Source organism: Nerophis ophidion, linkage group LG01 (assembly GCF_033978795.1).
Source record: "Nerophis ophidion isolate RoL-2023_Sa linkage group LG01, RoL_Noph_v1.0, whole genome shotgun sequence".
Classification (NCBI taxonomy): Eukaryota; Metazoa; Chordata; class Actinopteri; order Syngnathiformes; family Syngnathidae; genus Nerophis; species Nerophis ophidion.
Window position 1 is genome coordinate 21,065,177 of NC_084611.1, and position 24,482 is coordinate 21,089,658.

The 24,482-nt window shown below is 39.2% G+C and overlaps 1 protein-coding gene across 2 annotated transcripts in view; it reads left to right on the forward strand.

Annotated features, from left to right (window-relative positions):
* Positions 1-22,899, forward strand: part of LOC133551372 (syntaxin-binding protein 1-like) — a 90,473-nt gene extending 67,574 nt beyond the window's left edge. Inside the window, exons 15-19 of one of the 2 annotated variants that reach the window (XM_061898020.1) lie at positions 4,031-4,140; positions 5,884-5,985; positions 9,515-9,600; positions 14,790-14,947; positions 22,517-22,899. In XM_061898020.1, the coding sequence (XP_061754004.1) occupies positions 4,031-4,140; positions 5,884-5,985; positions 9,515-9,600; positions 14,790-14,947; positions 22,517-22,626 (566 nt within the window). In that variant the 3' untranslated portion in view covers positions 22,627-22,899. The remainder of the gene's footprint in view (positions 1-4,030; positions 4,141-5,883; positions 5,986-9,514; positions 9,601-14,789; positions 14,948-22,516) is intronic. The other variant, XM_061898029.1, reaches the window with a different exon arrangement.
* The last annotated feature ends 1,583 nt before the right edge of the window (positions 22,900-24,482 follow it).

The following is a 24,482-nucleotide window of genomic DNA, read 5'->3' on the forward strand; positions in this document are numbered from 1 at the left end:
GATTTTCCTAGGAGACTCCCGAATTTAATTGCCCCTTACGAAAATCTCCCGGGGCAGCAACCATTCTCCAGAATTTCTCCCGATTTCTACCCGGACAACAATATTGGGGGTGTGCCTTAAAGGCACTGCTTTTAGCGTCCTCTCTCACCTGATAAGGAGACTGTTACATATGTCTCCGTTATCCATAGGTTTATAACCCATAAAGTAGGCAGGCACAGACCTATTTCTCAGCGTGTGTTTATTCCAGCCGGCACGTTAATACACAGACACACAACATCTGGATTCCCATCATACATTGCTTGAAAATTACGGCAAGTAGTAATGTCGAAACACACAACAGAAACTAAGCAGAAGAACGAAGAACAGACATGGCGATGACGTGTAAGAAGAAGTATGCTTGGAAGTTCCAAAATGATTGGAAAAACTCTTTTCAGCTTATCCAGGACAGCTCAAAGGGGAAGGGGTATGCTGCCTGCAAATTTTGTAGACCAGACTTCTCCAGTGAATATATTATATATATATATATATATATATATATATATATATATAAAATCTCCTGACGATTGAGGGAACCTCTCATGAAACAATTCTGTAGAGATGAAGTAGTCTTGTGATTTTTCCCACACACATATGTATGTATATATATATATATATATATATATATATATATATATATATATATATATATATATATATTGTGTGTATATATATATATATATATATATATATATATATATATATATATATATATACACACACACACAACCCCAAATACCCAGATAGGTGTGCCAAAATAGTGGGATCACATTAAAAAAAATTTGAGAATGTAATTGCTGCCAAGGGTGCATAAACAAAATATTGGTTCAAAGATTGTGAATACTTATGTACATGCAAATTGTTTTTATTCTTTTTATTTTTGATAATCTTTCTAAATTAAACCAAAAAAAATTCACATTGTCAATATGGGGTGACTGCAATGAGGTGGCGACTTGTCCAGGGTGTACCCCGCCTTCCGCCCGATTGTAGCTGAGATAGGCCCCAGCGCCCCCCGCTCTATAAGGCTCTAATGTAACGAAAATTAGGAAATAATGAAGCGTTGTGAATATATTCCGGATGCAAAGTACTGTAGCTGTGTCTTGCTAGAGTGACGTCATTTGTAGCTTGAGCTCAGAATGCAAACTCTCGCCATGGAGTCTTGATGCTTCGACAAGGCAGGTACGTGTAAAAATTTAACAGGAGTTGGTGCAGTTGTCTAAACAAAGCAGAGGTATCCAAAAACGTGAGACAGTAGGCGAGGTCGAGATGAGAATCAAACATGTAAGGATTTCAGAAGTGGAGGGGACACAGCTGACTTGAATTCAGAAGCACGGTTTAAGTGGTGTGATTGGAAGGGATTAGATGAAGGTTTTGGAGTATTAGTAAACACATTGTAAACAAATTGTTCAAACATTTTTTTTGTACAAATTAACAGAATAAGATAAATGGCTGTACTTTGTTTTTTAAGGTTGCAAGATGATTTAGTTTAATGTTTGCCTTGTACAGTGTATCCTGACTGGTAATAGATTCCTCTGGGGCAAAAGACAGACATTTAAGCCGTTGCCGTTGTGTATTCTGTTGTCTTGTTCTCTTAGCGGTGACAGCCACAAAGTTGTATGTCAACAGCAAAGCTGACTTTGAGTAGAGTACCAGCTGCTCTTGTTTTATTTTTTGCTATATTTTAATTGCAGGTAATTCATATTGCCGTTTGTAGGCCAATTTGTCTCTACGTCAAAGAACCAACAAATGAGCTTGTGGGTAGTCTAAAGCAGTGTTTCTCAAATGGGGGTACGTGTACCCCTAGGGGTACTTGAAGGTATGCTAAGGGGTATGTGAGATTTTTTAAAAATATTCTAAAAATAGCAACAATTCAAAAATCATTTATAAATACATTTATTCAATACTACTTCAACAAAATATGAATGTAAGTTCATAAACTGTGAAAATAAATGCAACAATGCAATAGTCAGTGTTGACAGCTAGATTTTTTGTGGACATGTTCCATAAATATTGATGTTAAAGATTTATTTTTTTGTGAAGAAATGTTTAGAATTAAGTTGATGAATCCAGATGGATCTCTATTACAATCCGCAAAGAGGGCACTTTAAGTTGATGATTACTTCTATGTTTAGAAATCTTTATTTATAATTGAATCACTTGTTCATTTTTCAACAACTTTTTAGTTATTTTTATATATTTTTTTCCAAATAGTTCAAGAAAGACCACTACAAATGAGCAATATTTTGCACTGTTATACAATTTAATAAATCAGAAACTAATGACATAGTGCTGTATTTTACTTCTTTATCTCTTTTTTTCAACCAAAAATGCTTTGCTCTGATTAGGGGGTACTTGAATTAAAAAAAAAATTCACAGGGGGTACAGTACATCACTGAAAAAATGTTGAGAACCACTGGTCTAAAGGGACAAGTTTTGGGACAGCTGTGTGATTATTATCACGGAATCATGGCTGTAATCACTCATCTCCATCATAGCTGTTCAGCTAACAAGCGACACAACCTGCACCACTTTGATCTCATCAAAGACTCTGGTAAAAGCAAAGGGAAGGAGAGAGCACTGTGCATCCACACACTGGATGACTGGAGTACCAACTGTACAAATATTTATACCCACAGTGCGGGATATACTTTGTTAAGATTTTATCTACACATTACCCTTATCGATGTTCTTTATCAATACCAGTGTTTATCGGTACTCTTATCGGTACTATACAGTGGGGCAAAAAAGTATTTAGTCAGTTACCGAATGTGCAAGTTCTCCCACTTAAAATGATGACAGAGGTCTGTCATTTTCATCATAGGTACACTTCAACTGTGAGAGACAGAATGTGAAAAAAACATCCAGGAATTCACATTGTAGGAATTTTAAATAATTTATTTGTAAATTATGGTGGAAAATAAGTATTTGGTCAACCATTCAAAGCTCTCACTGATGGAAGGAGGTTTTGGCTCAAAATCTCACGATACATGGCCCCATTCATTCTTTCCTTAACACGGATCAATCGTCCTGTCCCCTCAGCAGAAAAACAGCCCCAAAGCATGATGTTTCCACCCCCATGCTTCACAGTAGGTGTGGTGTTCTTGGGATGCAACTCAGTATTCTTCTTCCTCCAAACACGACGAGTTGAATTTATACCAAAAAGTTATATTTCGATTTCATCTGACCACATGACATTCTCCCAATCCTCTGCTGTATCATCCATGTATCCATTCTGGAAAATCTAGAACAAAAAATGATTTGTCTTTGTTAGAAATATAGCTTGGTCCAATTTGTTATATATTATAAAAAAGTGCAGATTGGATTTTAACCGATTTAAAACATGTCATCAAAATTCTAAAATAAATCTCAATCAGGAAAAATTATTAATGATGGTCCATAAATTCTTTTTTTAATTTTTTCAAAAAGATTCGAATTAGCTAGTATTTCTATTCATTTTTTTAGGTTGAATTTTGAATTTTAAAGAGTCGAAATTGAAGATAAACTATGTTTCAAAATTTAATTTGAATTTATTTCATGTTTTCTCCTCTTTTAAACTTTTCAATTAAGTGTTTTTTTAATCATTTATTCTCTACAAAAAACTTCCGTAAAAGGAAAAAAAATGTACGACGGAATGACAGACAGAAATACCCATTTTTTTATATATATATAGATTTATTTATTAAAGGTAAATTGAGCAAATTGGACATTTTTGGCAATTTATTTAAGTGTGTATCAAACTGGTAGCCCTTCGCATTAATCAGTACCCAAGAAGTAGCTCTTGGTTTCAAAAAGGTTGGTGACCCCTGCCTTACAGAGTAACCACCTGTAAATTAGTCATCCTCTCATATTTGATGACAATAAAATTTTCTATTCTATTCTATTCCACCTTGCTGGGATGATGCCCCAGCTGGGATTAGAGCAGAGCAATTCTAACTTTCATCTAAGTTGTTTTGTTGTTGGGTTTTTTTTATGTACTCTTGTCTGTGTTTTTCAGGTGTGACTGAAGAAAACTTGTGCAAGTTGCTCCAACATGCCAACATCCCACCTGAGGACAGTGACATCATTTCCAACATGGCCCACATGGGTGTGCCTATTATCTCTGAGGTAACCTGTGCTTGTCCATTATACAAGTATATTTACACATCCTTAACATCTACAACTAAACCTTAAGTATATACAGTGGGGCAAAAAAGTATTTAGTCAGCCACCGATTGTGCAAGTTCTCCCACTTAAAATGATGACAGAGGTCTGTAATTTTCATCATAGGTACACTTCAACTGTGAGAGACAGAATGTGAAAAAAAATCCAGGAATTCACATTGTAGGAATTTTAAAGAATGTATTTGTAAATTATGGTGGAAAATAAGTATGTGGTCAACCATTTAAAGCTCTCACTGATGGAAGGAGGTTTTGGCTCAAAATCTCACGATACATGGCCCCATTCATTCTTTCCTTAACACGGATCAATCGTCCTGTCCCCTTAGCAGAAAAACAGCCCCAAAACATGATGTTTCCACCCCCATGCTTTACAGTAGTTATGGTGTTCTTGGGATGCAACTCAGTATTCTTCTTCCTCCAAACACGACGAGTTGAGTTTATACCAAAAAGTTCTATTTTGGTTTCATCTGACCACATGACATTCTCCCAATCCTCTGCTGTATCGTCCATGTATCCATTTTGGTATAAACTCAACTCGTCGTGTTTGGAGGAAGAAGAATACTGAGTTGCATCCCAAGAACACCAGACCTACTGTGAAGCATGGGGGTGGAAACATCATGCTTTGGGGCTGTTTTTCTGCTAAGGGGACAGGACGATTGATCCGTGTTAGTGTACCTATGATGAAAATTATGGACCTCTGTCATCATTTTAAGTGGGAGAACTTGCACGATCGGTGGCTGACTAAATACTTTTTTGCCCCACTGTACGTCACTTAAAACCTTTTTAGCACAGCCGTACGTGGAATGACATTATGGAATTGATTAACCAAAGAAATCAAACAAAACACCAATATAATCCATTTTAAAAGTTCAAACTACCAGTGTTCACAAAGTACAAAAAATAACAATTATGATGAACATCTTGAACCTTTTTATGTATTTAATATTTGTTTACTTACTATGTTATATTAATTATTTATTATTTATTTATTGTTCTGTTACAGAGAACAAAGAAATGGGATACAATCGCTATTATATGAAAATGGGTAGGATTAAATAAGCAATAAGCACTGCTTCTTCCTACTCCTTTTCAGACGTGCTGTAATGAAACAACTGGAAATATGTGATCCATTACACTCTATCGTATGCATGTTCGAAATAAACTGAAAATGAACTAAACTGAACACTGTTTACCATCTCTTGCATTGGTAATTCCCTCTGTTATTTTGATAAAAGCCATCACCATCAATGTTGAAATATTAGCTTTGTATCCATATTGGTTCTCAGCGAGTATTCTATGTTTATTTATAAAACTCCAATCTGTTATTGAACAGTTTTTCAATGATTTTCGAAAATTGTGGAAGTAAAGAAACAAGTCTATAATTTGTAAATTGGTGTACATCTCCAGTCTGTTATATTGGTACAACCATAGCTATTTACTTTTTGTTTGGGAATTTGCTTGTTTGAACTGATAGGTTACTGATATACTTTAGAGGTCCTGAGATCACTTCAATAAAATGTTTATTGTTCCTATATCAATTCCATTACCATCGATTAAAGTCTTACATTTGCATTTTTTCACGATTTTATTTATTTCCTTTTGTGTCGTTCGTAAGGAACATTGAGTTGGGATTTGTATTTTCGGTGTCATTGAAGTCTTCAATTAAAGAAACAGTTATAATCAATTGCAGGGCACGGCCAAGAAAACCAAAAAGCCTGACCGTAAAGAACGTGTCAGTGAGCAGACCTACCAACTCTCAAGATGGACTCCGCTTGTCAAGGATCTCATTGAGGTACATGGTGAACTGACAGAATGCAGTACAACACAAAAGGGAGATGGTCTGTATGGATTTTCTCTCTCTCCAGGAATAGAGTACCGTATTTTTCGGAGTATAAGTCGCACCGGAGTATAAGTCGCACCTGCCGAAAATGCATAATAAAGAAGGAAAAAAACATATATAAGTCGCATTTTTGGGGGACATTTATTTGATAAAACCCAACACCAATAATAGGCATTTGAAAGGCAAATTAAAATAAATAAAGAATATTGAACAACAGGCTGAATAAGTGTACGTTATATGAGGCATGAATAACCAACTGAGAAGGTGCCTGGTATGTTAACGTAACATATTATGGTAAGAGTCATTCAAATAACTATAACATATAGAACATGCTATACGTTTACCAAACAATCTGTCACTCCTAATAGCTAAATCCCATGAAATCTTATACGTAGTCTCTTACGTAAATGAGCTAAATAATATTGTTTGATATTTTACGGTAACGTGTTAATAATTTCACACATCAATCAATCGATCAATCAATCAATCAATGTTTGTTCATATAGACCTAAATCACAAATGTCTCAAAGGACTGTACAAACCACTACGACTACGACATCCTCGGAAGAACCCACATAAGGGCAAGGAAAACTCACACCCAGTGGGACGTCAGTGACAATGATGACTATGAGAACCTTGGAGAGGACCACATATATGGGCATATTCAGTTGAATATGCTACAAAGACAACATATTTGATGTTCAAACTGATAAACGTTTTTTTTTTTTTTTCAAATAATCATTAACTTTAGAATTTGATGCCAGCAACACATGACAAAGTAGTTGGGAAAGGTGGCAATAAATACTGATAAAGTTGAGACATGCTCATCAAACACTTATTTGGAACGTCCCACACGTGTGTAGGCTAATTGGGAACAGGTGGGTGCCATGATTGGGTATAAGAGCAGCTTCCATGAAATGCTAAGTAATTCACAAACAAGGATGGGGCGAGGGTCACCACTTTGTTTTAGAACAACATTTCTCAACGAGCTATTGCAAGGAATTTAGGGATTTTACCATCTACGGTCTGTAAAATCATCAAAAGTTTCAGAGATGATATTGCGATGATATTACGGACCTTTGATCCCTCAGGCGGTACTGCATCAAAAACCGATATCAGTGTGTAAAGGATATCACCACATGGGCTCAGGAACACTTCATAAAACTACTGTCAGTAACTACAGTTGGCTGTAAGTGCAAGTTAAAACTTTGCTATGCAAAGCAAAACCCATTTATCAACAACACCAGGGAACACCACTGGCTTCGCTGGGCCCAAACTCATCTAAGATGGACTGATGCAAAGTGGAAAAGTGTTCTGTGGTCTGACAAGTCCACATTTCAAGTTATATTTGGAAACTATGGACGTTGTGTCCTCCGGAACAAAGAGGGAAATAACCATCCGGATTGTTATAGGCGCAAACCTTGAAAAGCCAGCATCTGTGATGGTATGGGGGTTTATTAGTGCCCATGCGTGGGTAACTTACACATCTGTGAAGGCACCATTAATGCTGAATGGTCCATACAGGTTTTGGAGCAACATATGTTGTCATCCAAGCAACGTTATCATGGACGCCCCTGCTTATTTCAGCATGACAATGCCAAGCCAAGTGTTACAACAGCGTGGTTTCGTAGTAAAAGAGTGCGGGTACTTTCCTGGCCCGCCTGCAGTCCAGACCTGTCTCCCATCGAAAATGTGTGGCACAACACGAAACGTAAAATACGACAGCAGAGACCCCCGGACTGTTGAACGACTGAAGCTCTACATAAAACAAGAATGAGAAAGAATTCCACTTTCAAAGCATCAACAATTTAGTTTCCTCAGTTTCCAAACGTTTATTGAGTGTTGTTAAAAGAAAAGGTGATGTAACACAGTGGTGAACATGCCCTTTCCCAACTACTTTGGCACGTGTTGCAGCCATGAAATTCTAAGTTAATTATTATTTGCAAAAAAAAAATAAAGTTTATGAGTTTGAACATCAAATATCTTGTCTTTGTAGTGCATTCAACTGAATATGGGTTGAAAAGGATTTGCAAATCATTGTATTCTGTTTATATTTACATCTAACACAATTTCCCAACTCATATGGAAACGGGGTTTGTATGTAAACACATAATGTATTTTATCCGCACATGCTACCTTACCTTAGCAGGGATGGTTAGCTGGTCAGTGATAATGTCAATGCATACAGAAGTGCAAAAATTTGTAAAAAGACGGCTGGTGTTCTCACTTTCACTTCAGAATAATTCCTGATGCCACTTTACATACAATTGTTACCGTAAAGGCCTACTGAAATGAGATTTTCTTATTTAAACGGGGATAGCAGGTCCATTCTATGTGTCATACTTGATCATTTCGCGATATTGCCATATTTTTGCTGAAAGGATTTAGTAGAGAACATCCACGATAGAGTTCGCAACTTTTGGTCGCTAATAAAAAAGCCTTGCCTTTACCGGAAGTCGCAGACGATGACGTCACAAGGGTGAGGGCTCCTCGCGTCCTCACATTGTTTATAATGGGAGCCTCCAGCAGCAAGAGCTATTCGGACCGAGAAAACAACAATTTCCCCATTTGAGCGAGGATGAAAGATTCGTGGATGATGATATTGATAACGATGGATTAGAAAAAAAAAAAAAAAAATACATAAAGTAAAAAAAATAAAAAAAGGCGATTGCATCGGGACCGATTAAGATGTTTTTAGACACATTTACTAAGATAACTCTGGGAAATCCCTTGTCTTTCTATTGTGTTGCTAGTGTTGTAGTAAGATTAAATAATACCTGATAGTCTGAGGTGTGTGTCCACGGGTGTCTTGACGCCAATCTCTGAGGGAAGTCGACGGCAGCTGCATGGACAGCGCAAGCTCTGCTGATTTCCGGTAAGAGGCGACTTTTTACCACAATTTTCTGGCCAAAACCTGCCGGTTGAAAAGTGGTCGGGATCCATGTTCGCTTGACCGCTCTGATCCATAGTAAAGCTTCACCTCCGGGAATTTTAAACAAGGAATCACCGTGTGTTTGTGTGGCTAAAGGCTAAAGCTTCCCAACTCCATCTTTCTACTTTGACTTCTCCATTATTAATTGAACAAATTGCAAAAGATTCAGCAACACAGATGTCCAGAATACTGTTTAATTACGCGATGAATAGAGACGACTTTTAGCCGCAAATGGTGCTGCGCTAATATGTCCCTTGCAACCTGGGACGTCACACATCATTCCGCAAAGTTTTCAACAAGAAACTCCGCGGGAAATTAAAAATTTTAATTTAGTAAACTAAACAGGCCGTATTAGCATGTGTTGCAATGTTAATATTTCATCATTGATATATAAACTATCAGACTGCGTGGTCGGTAGTAGTGGGTTTCAGTAGGCCTTTACAGTTTTGAGCAAATAAATGAAAGTTTACCATCAAAATTACAATCTGCCACATATTTTGAAAATGCATTGATAATTACGCGTTTCTGAAACAACTTGTGTTCCTCTAGGATGCCATTGAAGATAAACTTGACATCAAGCAATACCCATATATTTCCCAGAGACAAGCAGCAGCCAAAGCCAGTGCTCCATCAAGGTGAGTATATTGCAATATTCCAGTAATTGCATGACAAGGATTGAACAAATTTACATATTTTATAATTATTATTTTCAGATGCTTTACAACTGCATTGTTTAAAAACTTTTACAAGGTAATATTATGATTCTGTTCTACATTTAAAATACTTCTTTGTGGTCGACACAACATGTTTAATGGTGGTTCTGATATCAAAATTGTGCATACACTATGTTTTACAGCAGTGGTCCCCAACCTTTTTGTATCCGCGGACCGGTCAACGCTTAATAATTTGTCCCGCGGTCCGGGCGGGGGGGAACCATTTTTTTTTTTTTTTTTTTGGCATGAAAAAGGGACGTTTTTGTCATCTAAAAGCGAGGTTTTTGTGGTTGGTGCACTAATTGTAAGTGTAAATTGTGTTGTTTATGTTGATTTAATAATTTTTATTTATTTATTTCTTTAATAAAAATGAATTTAAAAATTCTTCTGCGGCCCGGTACCAATCGGGTCCCCAACCACCGGACCACTGTTTTACGGACCTTTTTCAAGTGGCTTTCCAACCGTCCCATAAGAAATCGCTGTTTTGTTGATGGGTCTTTTCATGTCTCTCTACTTTGACTGCATCTTCTGCACTTTGTTGCAGTTTTCAGCACTTCCATAACGAGACTACTGACTCCTATAAATTCGAACTATACACTACTTTATATTAGGAATGGCAAAAGCAAAGTCTGCGGCACAATAAGAGAATAGCGCGAAAAAATGGATTACATTGGTGGACTAATGGGATTTATGCAGATACCAAACAACATCAGCAGGTGTCAATTAGGGCCCTTAAATGATCGCACACTTCCAAAATGGTTAATCCTCATTTGCCCTGCTAGAATTTTGTGAATAAAGTGAATAAAGTCACTGAGAAATTAAGAAAAATGCTGGGACAGTACATACAGTCTCTTTGATGCTGAAAAATAGAAGATACCACAATACAGTGATTATTTGGTTATTAATAAATTGCAATAAAATTAGCACTGATACATCAAAATATGCACGTGGAAAGGATATATTTTGGTTTCCACGTGGAGATGAGCAAAAAATGTAAAAAATTGTATACTATTGCCAACTACAACCATATTAATACAGATAGTATTAATACCTCTCTGACAATGCCATTCTAAATTTAGCATTAATATCTTTGTACGGGCAGGAATAACGTGTCATTAGGTGTTATAGTTGACCATTCTCCAGTCAGCGTCCGTCAGAGGAAATTAGTTATATAATGGTGCATTCGTTTTTATACAGTATTATAAACAATTGGTAGGTTCCCACTGGGATAAAATACTATCTTGTCCTATTATATCCTATCCCATTCAACTCACATTCTTGTTATTTTGTGTTACATGTATCTCTATTTCATTGTCTTATAATACTCAATAACCTCCATCCATCCATTTTTTCTACCGCTTATCCATGTCGGGGTTGCGGGGGGTGCTCTAGCCCATCTCAGCTGCATTTGGGCGGTAGGCGGGGTACACCCTGGACAAGTCACCACCTCATCACAAGGGCCAACACAGCTATAATTGTAGACGAGCTTAGGAACTTTTTAGTTGGCATCAAGTCCCTCAGAAATAGACTTGGATGCTCATCCCTGTCTTAATGTATGTACAGTGGGGCAAAAAAGTGTTTAGTCAGCCACCGATTGTGCAAGTTCTCCCACTTAAAATGATGACAGAGGTCTGTAATTTTCATCATAGGTACACTTCAACTGTGAGAGACAGAATGGGAAAAAAAATCAAGGAATTCAAATTGTAGGAATTTTTAAGAATTTATTTGTAAATGATGGTGGAAAATAAGTATTTGGTCAACCATTCAAAGCTCTCATTGATGGAAGGAGGTTTTGGTTCAAAATCTCACAATACATGGCCCCATTCATTCTTTCCTTAACACGGATCAATCGTCCTGTCCCCTTAGCAGAAAAACAGCCCCAAAGCATGATGTTTCCACCTCCACGCTTCACAGTAGGTGTGGTGTTCTTGGGATGCAACTCAGTAATCTTCTTCCTCCAAACACGACGAGTTGAGTTTATACCAAAATGGATACATGGATGATACAGCAGAGGATTGGGAGAATGTCATGTGGTCAGATGAAACCAAAATAGAACTTTTTGGTATAAACTCAACTCGTCATGTTTGGAGGAAGAAGGATACTGAGTTGCATCCCAAGAACACCACACCTACTGTGAAGAATGGGGGTGAAAACATCATGCTTTGGGGCTGTTTTTCTGCTAAGGGGACAGGACGATTGATCCGTGTTAAGGAAAGAATGAATGTATCGTGAGATTTTGAGCCAAAACCTCCTTCCATCAGTGAGAGCTTTGAATGGTTGACCAAATACTTATTTTCCAACATAATTTACAAATAAATTATTTAAAATTCCTACAATGTGAATTCCTGGATTTTTTTTCCCATTCTGTCTCTCACAGTTGAAGTGTACCTATGATGAAAATTACAGACCTCTGTCATCATTTTAAGTGGGAGAACTTGCACAATCGGTGGCTGACTAAACACTTTTTTGCCCCACTGTATATCAAGTGTGGATCCCAGACAGACAGGAAAACACATTTAATGATCCAAGCAAGTAACAAAAAACAATGGTACTGGGTGGAAGAACCAGTGCCATGAAACAACAAAAAGAACAAAGTCTAAAATAAACTGGCTGTAGGAAGGCGGGCAAAAAGGCTGAGCACAAAAACAGAGTAACAAATTAAACAGCAAAGAGAATATACCGTACTTGCTCAATACTTGGCAGGAAGAAGGTTGGCATGGTTCAATACCAATAATTTAGTACCGGTACCAAAATGTATATCGATACTTTTCCAAATAAAGGAAACTATTAAAAATGTCAATTTTGGCTTCATTTTAAGCTGTCTAAAGCTGTCTTAATTTGTTTCCCTCCCGGATGCGTACTAAATGGTCTGCTTTGCGAAAGTCTAACTTGGTGAATAACACTGAATGCTGAATCTATCACAGGTAGAGGAGGGTAGTGGGGGATTTAAATTAGTTTACGACATTGATAAGATGCAATCATGCAACATTCTAAAAATCACAGATATAAAACAGGCAATTTATCTTGCTTTGACTGTGAAGGTCATGCCATCGGGACAGGACGATTGACGGCGTGGCGCAGTGGCAGAGTGGCCGTGCGCAACCCCAGGGTCACTGGTTCAAATCCCACCTAGAACCAACCTCGTCACGTCCGTTGTGTCCTGAGCAAGACACTTCACCCTTGCTCCTGATGGTGCTGGTTGGCGCCTTGCATGGCAGCTCCCTCCATCAGTGTGTGAATGTGTGTGTGAATGGGTAGATGTGGAAGTAGTGTCAAAGCGCTTTGAGTACCTTGAAGGTAGAAAAGCGCTATACAAGTACAACCCATTTATCATTTATTTATTTATTTATTTATTTATATCTGGACAACGTGCTGCTGGTAGGTTTCAGTCACTTTAGAAGGCTTAGCATTTTGTATCTGTATTGTGTATCTGAGGCAGTGGTTCTTAACCTGGGTTCGATCGAACCCTAGGGGTTCGGTGAGTCGGCCTCAGGGGTTCGGCGGAGGTCAAAACACACCCGACTCATCGTCTCAATAAAAACTTCTACCTGTCGGCGTATTACGGCTACGGCAACAGCAGAAGTAACACTGATTTGCGGGTGTGTAATTTGTTGTGAGTTTATGCACTGTGTTGGTTTTGTTCTTTGAACAAGGTGATGTTCATGCACGGTTCATTTTGTGCACCATTAGGAAAAAACATGGTAACACTTTAGTATGGGGAACATATTCACCATTAATTATTGTTGCTTATTAACATGCAAATTAGTAACATATTGGCTCTTAACTGGTCATTATTAAGTACTTATTAATGCCTTATTTGGCATGGCTGTAACGCTTGCTGGGCATTTTAATGCGGAATTGTTCTTCCAAGGATGCAGTCGGGCAACGAACACAGTGTACGATAAGAAATGAAGATTTTTTTAATAAATAAAACAAACTTAGTCAAAACAAACAGAACTAGCATGGGAGCTACAAAAGAACTAAAAGCGCTAGCATGGGAGCTAGGGAAATAACAAACATACTTGCACGAAGGCACAAAAGGGAAAACAAAAACTACTAGCATGAGAGCTAGAGGAACAAAAGGCTTCACGTGAAAGCTAGCAATTTTCATTTTCTACCGCGTATTCCCTTTTGGGGTCGCGGGGGGCGCTGGCGCCTACCTCAGCTACAATCGGGCGGAAGGCGGTGTACACCCTTGACAAGTCGCCACCTCATCGCAGGGCCAACACAGATAGACAACATTCACACTCACATTCACACACTAGGGCCAATTTAGTGTTGCCAATCAACCTGTCCCCAGGTACATGTCTTTGGAAGTGGGAGGAAGTTGGAGTACCAAGTAAACACATGGAATTAGAGTCGTTACTGAAGTGAAAACAAACTGCGTGAAACACTTACTAGTATCCGAGATTGAATGAACAGCAAAGGCAGGTTTAAATAAGGGGGGTGAGTAACAAAACAGGTGTGCGTCTGGAAACCACGGCAGGTGAAAATAATACGTTACTATGGAAACATACTAAAACAGGAACTAAGGAAGTCAAACAACAGGATGTGATACAAAAACGGAACACAACTAGAACATGGAATGATCCGGGCAGCGGATCATAACAATGGCCTCATTATAACCCTAACCCTCTAACCCTGGCGCTAACCCTAACCCTTACCCTAAACAAATAACTCTAAATTAAGTCTTTGTTACTTTGAATATGTTCTCCATACTAAAGTGTTACCAAAAACACATAACTTTGTCTTGAATTTAAAAAAATATATATATATATCTATATATATATATATTTTTTTCCACTAAGAATGGTTTGGTGAATGTGCATATGAAACTAATGGGGTTTGGTACCTTCAACAAGGTTAAGAACCACTGATCAGGTATCCGAAAGTATTCTCCAGTTTCGACCAAGTATCGAATTTTGATTTTTACATTGCACTTCAGAATATACGTGACTTGTGAAATATGTTTAAACTACTATGCTTTTACTCATGTCTGAATGATTTTAAATACAACTACACTTCTGATCATGAAATGTAAGAAAGTGTTCTCCACTTTCATTCTCCAGAGTATATTAATTCACACATCATATTTCTTTTTCCTATTAAAGCAGTGCTCGCTATGGTAACTGGCACAAAAACCGAGGACCCACAGAGGTGAAGACTGGGCCAAGGATCATTGTCTTCATTATTGGAGGCATGACCTACAGTGAGATGCGCTGTGTTTATGAAGTCACCCAAGCAAATGGCAAATGGGAGGCCCTGATTGGTGAGTTCTCTTATTTTCCGTACTGCAAAACAGGTTTTATATGCTTGGGTTATTTGTCTCACATGTATAAAATGTGTTTATAATTTTTTTTTTTAATTATCAGATGAAATTGCTAATTTGCCTTCGGCTGGCGCTGAGCCGGAAGGCAAAGCTCTCAATTTACCGGTCGATATGAGCCGGAAGGCAAAGCTCTCAATTCACCGGTCGATCTGCATTCCCATCCTCACCTATGGTCACGCTGAGCCGGAAGGCAAAGCTCTCAATTTACCGGTCGATTTGCGTTCCCATCCTCACCTATGGTCATGAGCTTTGGGTCATGACAGAAAGGATAAGATCACGGGTACAAGCGGCCGAAATGAGTTTCCTCCGCCGTGTGGCGGGGCTCTCCCTTAGAGATAGGGTGAGAAGCTCTGCCATCCGGGAGGAACTCAAAGTAAAGCCGCTGCTCCTCCACATCGAGAGGAGCCAGATTAGGTGGTTCGGGCATCTGGTCAGGATGCCACCCGAATGCCTCCCTCGGGAGGTGTTTAGGGCACGTCCAACCGGTAGGAGGCCACAGGGAAGACCCAGGACACGTTGGGAAGACTATGTCTCCCGGCTGGCCTGGGAACGCTTCCCCCGGGAAGAGCTAGGCGAAGTGGCTGGGGAGAGGGAAGTCTGGGCTTCCCTGCTTAGGCTGTTACCCCCGCGACCCAACCTCGGATAAGCGGAAGAAGATGGATGGATGGATGGATTGCTGATTTGACAATATGTCTAATATTTTTATTTCTAACCGTCTAACAAAATGTTGACACACACGTAGTACGAAGGATTCTCGTCTGTCCATTGTCTGTCTGTGCAGAGCGAGCCCCAATCCTGGAGCTGTTAGTGGAACTGTAATTTTGCACGTCGTTCTGACACGTGCTAAAAATAAAAAAGGTTAAACGGAGGTAAAATATTTGTGCAGACATTTGTAATTCAGCGTCAAGGCAGATTGAAAAAAGCAAACACAAATTCATTTAAAACATGAAAGTATTAAAAACCAAAAAGGTAATACAGGTAGAACAATGTAATTCATTAATTAATAAACCAATAAAACCTTTGTGATAAAAGTGCTATGGTATAATAAAGAAATAAAATTACGCTGTGATAGCCTTATTTAAAGGCCTACTGAAATGCGATTTTCTTATCTAAACGGGGTTAGCACGTCCATTCTATGTGTCATACTTGATCATTTCGCGATTTTGCCATATTTTTGCTGAAAGGATTTAGTAGAGAACATCCACGATAAAGTTCGCAACTGGAGAAAAGCCCTGGCTCTACCAGAAGTCGCAGACGATGACGTCACATGTTGATGGCTCCTCATATATTCACATTGATTTTAATGGGAGCCTCCAACAAAAGGTGCTATTCGGACCGAGAAAACAACAATTTCCCCATTAATTTGAGCGAGGATGAAAGTTTCGTGTTTGAATATATTGATAGCGACGTATTAGAAAAAAAAAAAAAAAAGTTAAAAAATAAAAAACGCGATTGCAATCGCGTTGCATTGAGACGGATTCATATGTTTTTAGAGACATTTACTAGGATAAATCTGGGAAATCCCTTATCTTTCTATTGTGTTGCTAGTGTTTTAGTGAGTTTAACAGTACCTGATAGTCGGAAGTGTACGTCCACGGCCGGGTGTTGACGCGCAGTGTCTCGGGTAAGTCGACGGCAGCTGTACGGGAGGCACAAGCTCAGCTGACATCCGGTAAGAAGCGACTTTTTAACCACAATTTTCTCACCAAAACCTGCTGGTTGACATTCGGTTGGGATCCATAGTAAAGTTTCACCTCCATGAATTTTAAACAAGGAATCACCGTGTGTTTGTGTGGCTAAAGGCTAAAGCTTCCCAACTCCATCTTTCTACTTTGACTTCTCCAATATTAATGGAACAAGTTGCAAAAGATTCAGCAACACAGATGTCCAAAATACTGTGTAATTATGCGGTTAATGCAGACGACTTTTAGCTGTGTGTGTGTGCGCAGCGCTCATATTCATAACAGCCCGTGACGTCACGCGTACACGTCGTCATTACGTGACGTTTTCAAGAAAAAACTACCGGAAAATTTTAAATTGTGATTAAGTAAACTAAAAAGGCCGTATTGGCATGTGTTACAATGTTAATATTTCATCATTGATATATAAACTATCAGACTGCGTGGTCAGTAGTAGTGGGTTTCAGTAGGCCTTTACAGTTTTGAGCAAATAAATGCATCCAGCCGGTCTGCACATTTTACCGGCGATGCTAAGGCAGACATGGCACAGAGATGTATGGATATCCTGCAGATGCATTTCCAACGATAAAGTCAACGAGATCACAAAGTTGAGTTTTGTTGATGTTATTGACTTATGTGCTAATCAGACATATTTGGTCGCGGCATGACTGCCAGCTAATCGATGCTAACATGCTATTTAGGCCAGCTGTATGTACATTTGTAGCTATATTCGCATCCAGCCTTTCTCTCCACCCACATTTAATGCCAAACAAACACATACCAATCTACGGATTTAAGTTGCTCCAGTGTCACAAGATGCGAATGTCCCGATCGTTTGGTCTGCACATTTTACCGGCGATGCTAAGGCAGACATGGCACAGAGATGTATGGATATCCTGCGACAGTCAATCGAAGGGGACCGCCAAATAGCGTCAATAGCTATTCGGTCAATAGCTTCAGTTTCTTCTTCAATTTCGTTTTCGCTATCTGTCTCCATACTCCAACCATCCGTTTCAATACATGTGTGTGTAATCTGTTGAATCGCTTAAGCCGCTGAAATCCGAGTCTGAATCCGAGCTAATGTCGCTATATCTTGCTGTGCTATCCGCCATGTTTGCATCACTAAATGACGTCACAGGAAAATGGACGATGGATTTAAAGATGAGCAAACTACATAAATATCCTCCTGTAATTTGATTTTGTTAATTTTATCCTGATTGATTGAAAATTAGTTGACTGATGAATATTATCACATAATTTATTCAGAAAGTATAAATAACGATGTGGAGAGGGGGCGTGGCCTGCAGTCCTGCAACAAAGCAGAGTGTGCCAGGAACGAATTCGAGATCAGCGACAGGTGCGTAGATGGCCCACCTGGGCGTGCTTATCTAATCACCTGTTGCTCTGTTAAAGGCAGCAGCCGGGAAGGAGAGAGGGGTGGTTGATGGTGGAGCATGAGCACGAGCGAGAGCGAGACTGACAAAAAGACAATTGCTGAAATGCACAAAGACAATTTATTGCAAAATAGAACATTCTCGTAAAACTGGAAGAGCCTGGCATGTCGGTGATTGGTGATCCGAAAAACCCGGAAGTGCAAGTTTCCACACACAACAAATAAAGATAGAATACTATTAGCCGCAACATGTAAGTGTAAAATAAACCTAGCAACATTAGGATTTATACATTTTCAGAATGTGCTCGTTCTATTTTTAAAAAAAGAAAACAATCTGTATTTGTCTTTATTTTTAAGTTATCTTGCCATAATTTTACCAGTCCGGCCCACTTGGGAGAAGGTTTTTCTCCAAGTGGCCCCCCGTCTAAAATGGGTTTGACACCCCTGATTTATATAGGCGCCAGCGCCCCCCGCGACCCCGAAAGGGAATAAGCGGTAGAAAATGGATGGATGGATGGATTTAGGGACAATATTACTGAATTGACCCTAGTGTGTGAATGTTGTCTGTCTGTGTTGTCCCTTCGATGAGGTGGCGACTTGTCCAGGGGTGTACCCCGCCTACCGCCCAGATGCAGCTGTGATAGGCTCCAGCCACCCCTGTCACCCCGAGAGGGACATGTGGTAGAAAATTGCCGGATAGATAATTTTTTTTACAACGATACAATCCAAAAAGATTCAGGGAGTTGATACTGATTTGTGGTCTCAAAAAAATAAGAATCCAAATGCAGATCAGTAAAAAAAATCTACATTTAACCTTCGTCTTGTGTTAGGGTCGGCACCGACCCGTTTTATTTTTTATATTCATAAAACAACCACATAAATTCATATTTTTGCATCGAGGCTTTTTGACTTTGTCAGGGACCTCTATTTCAACAAATCAAAACATTTTTTTTGTTTTGATTTTTAGTTTAATAATGACGCGTCTTTGCGACGTCATTGGTTGCAGGGGACATATTAGCCCAGTACCACTTACAGCTAAAAGTCGTCTCTTTTCATCGCGCAATTAAACAGTATTCTGGAGATCTGTGTTGCTGAATCTTTTGCAATTTGTTCAATTAATAATGGAGAAGTCAAAGTAGAAAGATGGAGGTTGGAAGCTTTTAGCCTTTAGCCACACAAACACACGGTGTTTCCTTGTTTAAAATTCCCGGAAGTGAAACTTTACTATGGATCAGAGCGGTCAAGCGAACATGGTACCCGACTACATGTTGACCGGCAGTTTTCGGTGAGAAAATTGTGGAAATAAGTCGCCTCATACCGGAGATCAGCGGAGCGTCTGTCCTGCTGCAGCTTCGTGACTTCCCTCAGAGACTGGCGTCAACACACCCGTGGACACACCCCTCCGACTATCAGTTACTATATAACTCACTAAAACACTAGCAACACAATAGAAAGATAAGGGATTTCCCAGAATTATCCTAGTAAATGTGTCTGAAGACATCTGAATCGCTCCCAATGCAATCGCCTTTTTTTTTTTTTTATTGGGGCGGCATAGCTCGGTTAGTAGAGTGGCCGTGCAGGTTCGATTCCCGCTTCCGCCATCCTAGTCACTGCCGTTGTGTCCTTGGGCAGGACACTTTACCCACCTGCTCCCAGTGCCACGCACACTGGTTTAAATGTAACTTAGATATTGGGTTTCACTATGTAAAAGCGCTTTGAGTCACTTGAGAAAAGCGCTATATAAATATAATTCACTACACTTATTAATTTTTTTTTCTTCTAGTCCTTCACTCTAAATTTCCTCATCCACGAATCTTTCATCCTCACTCAAATTAATGGGGAAATTGTCGCTTTCTCGGTCTGAATAGCTCTTGCTGCTGGAGGCTCCCATTATAAACAATGTGAGGAGTCCTACAAATCGTGACGTCACGCGCACATCGTCTGCAACTTCCGGTAAAGGTAAGGTTTTTTTGTTAGCGAGCAAAAGTTGCGAACTTTATCGCCGATGTTCTCTACTAAATCCTTTCAGCAAAAATATGGCAATATCGCAAAATGATCAAGTATGACACATTGAATGGACCTGCTGTCCCCGTTTAAATAAGAAAATCTCATTTCAGTAGGCCTTTGAATATAGGAATATAAATCGATATATCGATCAATGTTTAAAATCCAGGCTGAAAACACGTATTTAGCTATGCAGTTGTGATCAAAATCATTCAACCCCCACACAATTTTGGTGTTTTAGCAAGTTGGACATTTATTCCGTATTTAGTTTATAGTCATATCAAATAAAGATGCATTAAATAGACAAATGCAACTTGAATTACAACATTATATTTTGTAACATACCAAACAGTGTCATTTCTATTAATATCTCATTGACAAAATTATTCAACCCCTTGAAGATCATAACTCTTAAGAACAGAATTTGAATAAGGTCTTTTCAATCAGGTGTTGAAAACACCTGTAGATGTGATTAGAACCATAACGAGCAACAATTAAACTGATTGAAAAAGACTGTGATGCTCAGCTTCTTGTAGATGGTCAATGGTGTATTTGCAACATGGTGAAGTCCAGGGAGTGGTCAAAGAAGTCAAGAGAGGAGGTAATTTATCTTCTTAAAAAAGGATATTGATATGAGAAAATAGCAAAGACATTACACATTCCAAGAGACACAGTTGGGAGCATAATTCGCAAGTTTAAAGCTAAAGGCACAGTGGAAACACTACCTGGGCGTGGTAGAAAGAGGATGTTGTGCACAACTGCTGTCCGGTATTTGAAGCGTACAGCTGAGGAACTATAACAGGACATTGCAGAGGGGGGAACGCAGGTTTCGTCCCAGACTACGAGATGAAGGCCTCCATGCCAGAACTCCCAGGTGCACCCCACTTCTGACTACCAGGCACAAAAAAAAAATACACTCCAGTATGCCAAAAAATCATCTGGACAAACCCCAAAGGTTTTGGGAAACTGTTCTATGGAGTGATGAGACAAAACTGGAACCATTTGGGCCTATGAATCAACGTTAAGTCTGGAGAAGAAAAATGAAGCTTACAAAGAGAAGAACACCTCACCTACTGTTAAGCATGGTGGGGGGTCAATCATGCTCTGGGGATGTTTCTCTGCCTCAGGTACCGGGAATCTCCAGCGCGTTCAAGGCATTATGAGTTCTATGGGCGGCATAGCTCAGTTGGTAGAGTGGCCGTGCCAGCAACTTGAGGGTTGCAGGTTCGATTCCTGCTTCCGCCATCCTAGTCACTGCCGTTGTGTCCTTGGGCAAGACACTTTACCCACCTGCTCCCAGTGCCACCCACACTGGTTTAAATGTAACTTAGATATTGGGTTTCACTATGTAAAGCGCTTTGAGTCACTCGAGAAAAGCGCTATATAAATATAATTCACTTAATTCACACACACTCACTATTTCCTAGCAGGATATATTAGCTGCAAATGTCATGAAGTCAGTGACGAAGCTGAGGCTTGGGAGACGTTGGACCTTCCAACAGGACAACGATCCCAAGCATACCTCCAAATCAACATCAGAGTGGTTGCAGAAGAAGCGCTGGAAGACTCTGGAGTGGCCTTCACAGTCGCCAGACCTAAATCCTATAGAAAAGCTGTGGTGGGACTTGAAGAAGGCAGTTGCAGCACGCAAGCCCAAGAATATGAATGAACTGGAGGCCTTTGCCCAAGAGGAATGGGCTAAAATACCTGTAGATGGTTGCAAGAAGCTTGTGTCCGGTTATGTATCACATTTGAAGGATGTCATTACTGCCAAAGGGTGTTCTACTAAGTACTAAAGATGCATGGAACTAGGGGGTTGAATCATTTTGTCAATGAGATATTAAGAAAAATGTCCTTTTTTGGTATTTTGTAAAATACAGTGTTACAATTCAAGTTGCATTTGTCTATTTGACACATCTTTATTTGATATGACTATAAACAAAATACGGAATAAATGTCCAACTTGCTAAAACACCAAAATTGTGTGGGGGTTGAATCATTTTGATTACAACTGTAAACCTGTCCACCACTTTATTTAAATGTTAAATCTGTTCTGGTCTTCCTTTGATCTTCTTTAAAGTCCCTACTAATGTTACCGGAAATCACGCCCACATGTCAGAAGTTTGAGGAACTGTAAAAGATATTTATATGGAAAGTTTACGATATTGTCAATAGGAAATGTTTTTATTAGGTATACTTTTTTCTACTGTATACCAGAGTTCATTGGTAATACTTTAGAATTTAAATCAACATGTAGTTTGTCCATTCAGAAGGTTTTATCCTCCAAAGATGCAAATTCATCAAAGATTTTTCTAAGAATGTTTGGTTTGATGAAGATTTATTTCGAGTAAGTATAGAATTTCCATACGATACATCACATTTTCATTAATTTCACATGGAAATTACATTCAAAGTCACATTTTTCCTCCGCAGGTTCCACCCACATCCTAACCCCTCCCAAGTACATGAAAGAACTACAGCACCCAGATTTCCTTGATCCCAATGCAGCACCGGAGGGCACTGAGGAGCCGTTAGCTGAGTGATGTTTTAAAGAAGGGAGACGAAATCTAGAATACCCAAGGGTAAATGTTTACTTGCATGTGTGTATTGTCCTGTCTAATTATGTTTAAACTGAGATACATGCCGAACCATGAATTAAGCGTACGGATACATAGTAATTTGGAACTTTTTTGGGGGGGGATCTGAGCGTGAAATAAAAAGTTTGAAATATTAAAGTGGAACATTATCACAAATTCAGAAGGGTTGAAACCAATAAAAATCAGTTAATAGTGGCGTAATTTATTTTTCAAAGTTTTTTTCAAAATTTTACATCTCCCAGAATATCCCTAAATTTTCGCTATTTGCGATGCCATTGTCCATTTCCCTGTGACGTCACATAGCGATTCCAATACAAACAATGGCGAATAGCACAGCAAGATATAGCGACATTAGCTCGGATTCAGACTCGGATTTCAGCGGTTTAAGCGATTCAACAGATTAAGCATGTATTGAAACAGATGGTTGGAGTATGGAGGCAGATAGCGAAACCGAAATTGAAGAAGAAACTGAAGCTATTGACGCTATTCGACCACGCTAACGCTATTCTGCGTTAGCATCGCCGGTAAAATGTGCAGACCAACCGATCAGGACTTTCGCATTGACACTGGATCAATAAGTCAATAACAACAAAACTCACCTATGTGATTTCGTTGACTTTATCGTTGGAAATGCATCTGCTTTAAGTGTCGCAGGATATCCAGACATTTTTGTCTTCTCTGTGCCATCTCTGTCGTAGTATTGCCGGTAAAAACCAAACGAGGGATTTTCGCATCTCTTGACACTGGAGAAATTTAAATCCATCGATTGGTAAGTGTTTGTTTGGCATTAAATGTGGATGGAGGGAAAGGCTGGATGTAAACATAGCTACAAATGAGGCATAATGCACACAGCTAGCCTAAATAGCATGTTAGCATCGATTAGCATGCCGTGCTAATCGATGCACATTCTACGTAAATCCACTTGAATCCGTCCATGATCGTGTTGTTACACCCTCCGACAACACACCGACGAGGCATGATGTCTCCAAGGTACGGAAAACAGTCGAAAAAACGGAAAATAACAAAGCTGATTTGACTCGATGTGGTAAGGAAACATGGCGTTGACGACCGATGTGACGTCACGTTCTGATGTCGTCGCAAAGAGAGCGATAAACAGAAAGGCGTTTACTTGGCCAAAATTCACCCATTTAGAGTTTGGAAATCGGTTAAAAAAACATATGGTCTTTTTTCTGCAACATCAAGGTATATATTGACGCTTACATAGGTCTGGTGATGATGTTCCCCTTTAAGCAATATTTGGGGGCGGGGGGGTGGTAAAGTTCCCTAGCGAAAATAAATACAGGCATGCAATAAAACACAATAACATAAATGTAATAAATGAATAAATAAACAATGCCAATAAAATTATACTAGACAGAAAAACATACATTTTGCTTGCAGCTGCAGTGTGACTTACTTGTAAAACCTTTTGGAGGGTTTTGTAGTGTTGTTTATAGTCTCTGTATTATCTTCTAGAACAGGGGTAGGGAACCTATGGCTCGCGAGCCTGATGCGGCTCTTTTGATGACTGCATCTGGCTCTCGGATAAATCTGAGCAGACACTGCTTAACACGATAAGTAATGAATAATTCCACTTGTACTCAAAGTGTTAAAAATAACGTTTAAATATAAAACATGCTCATGCATTTGAATCCATCCTTTTTCTACCGCACTTGTGCAAGAAGTTGCATTAAGGGTAAGAAGTGTTTTAATTTATTATTGGTTAGTTTAGGGGTTTGCCCTCCTGGGGGTTCTTCAGACCCCCAAGTCCTGACATGAGAGCCTGTTTCGGGGATACAATA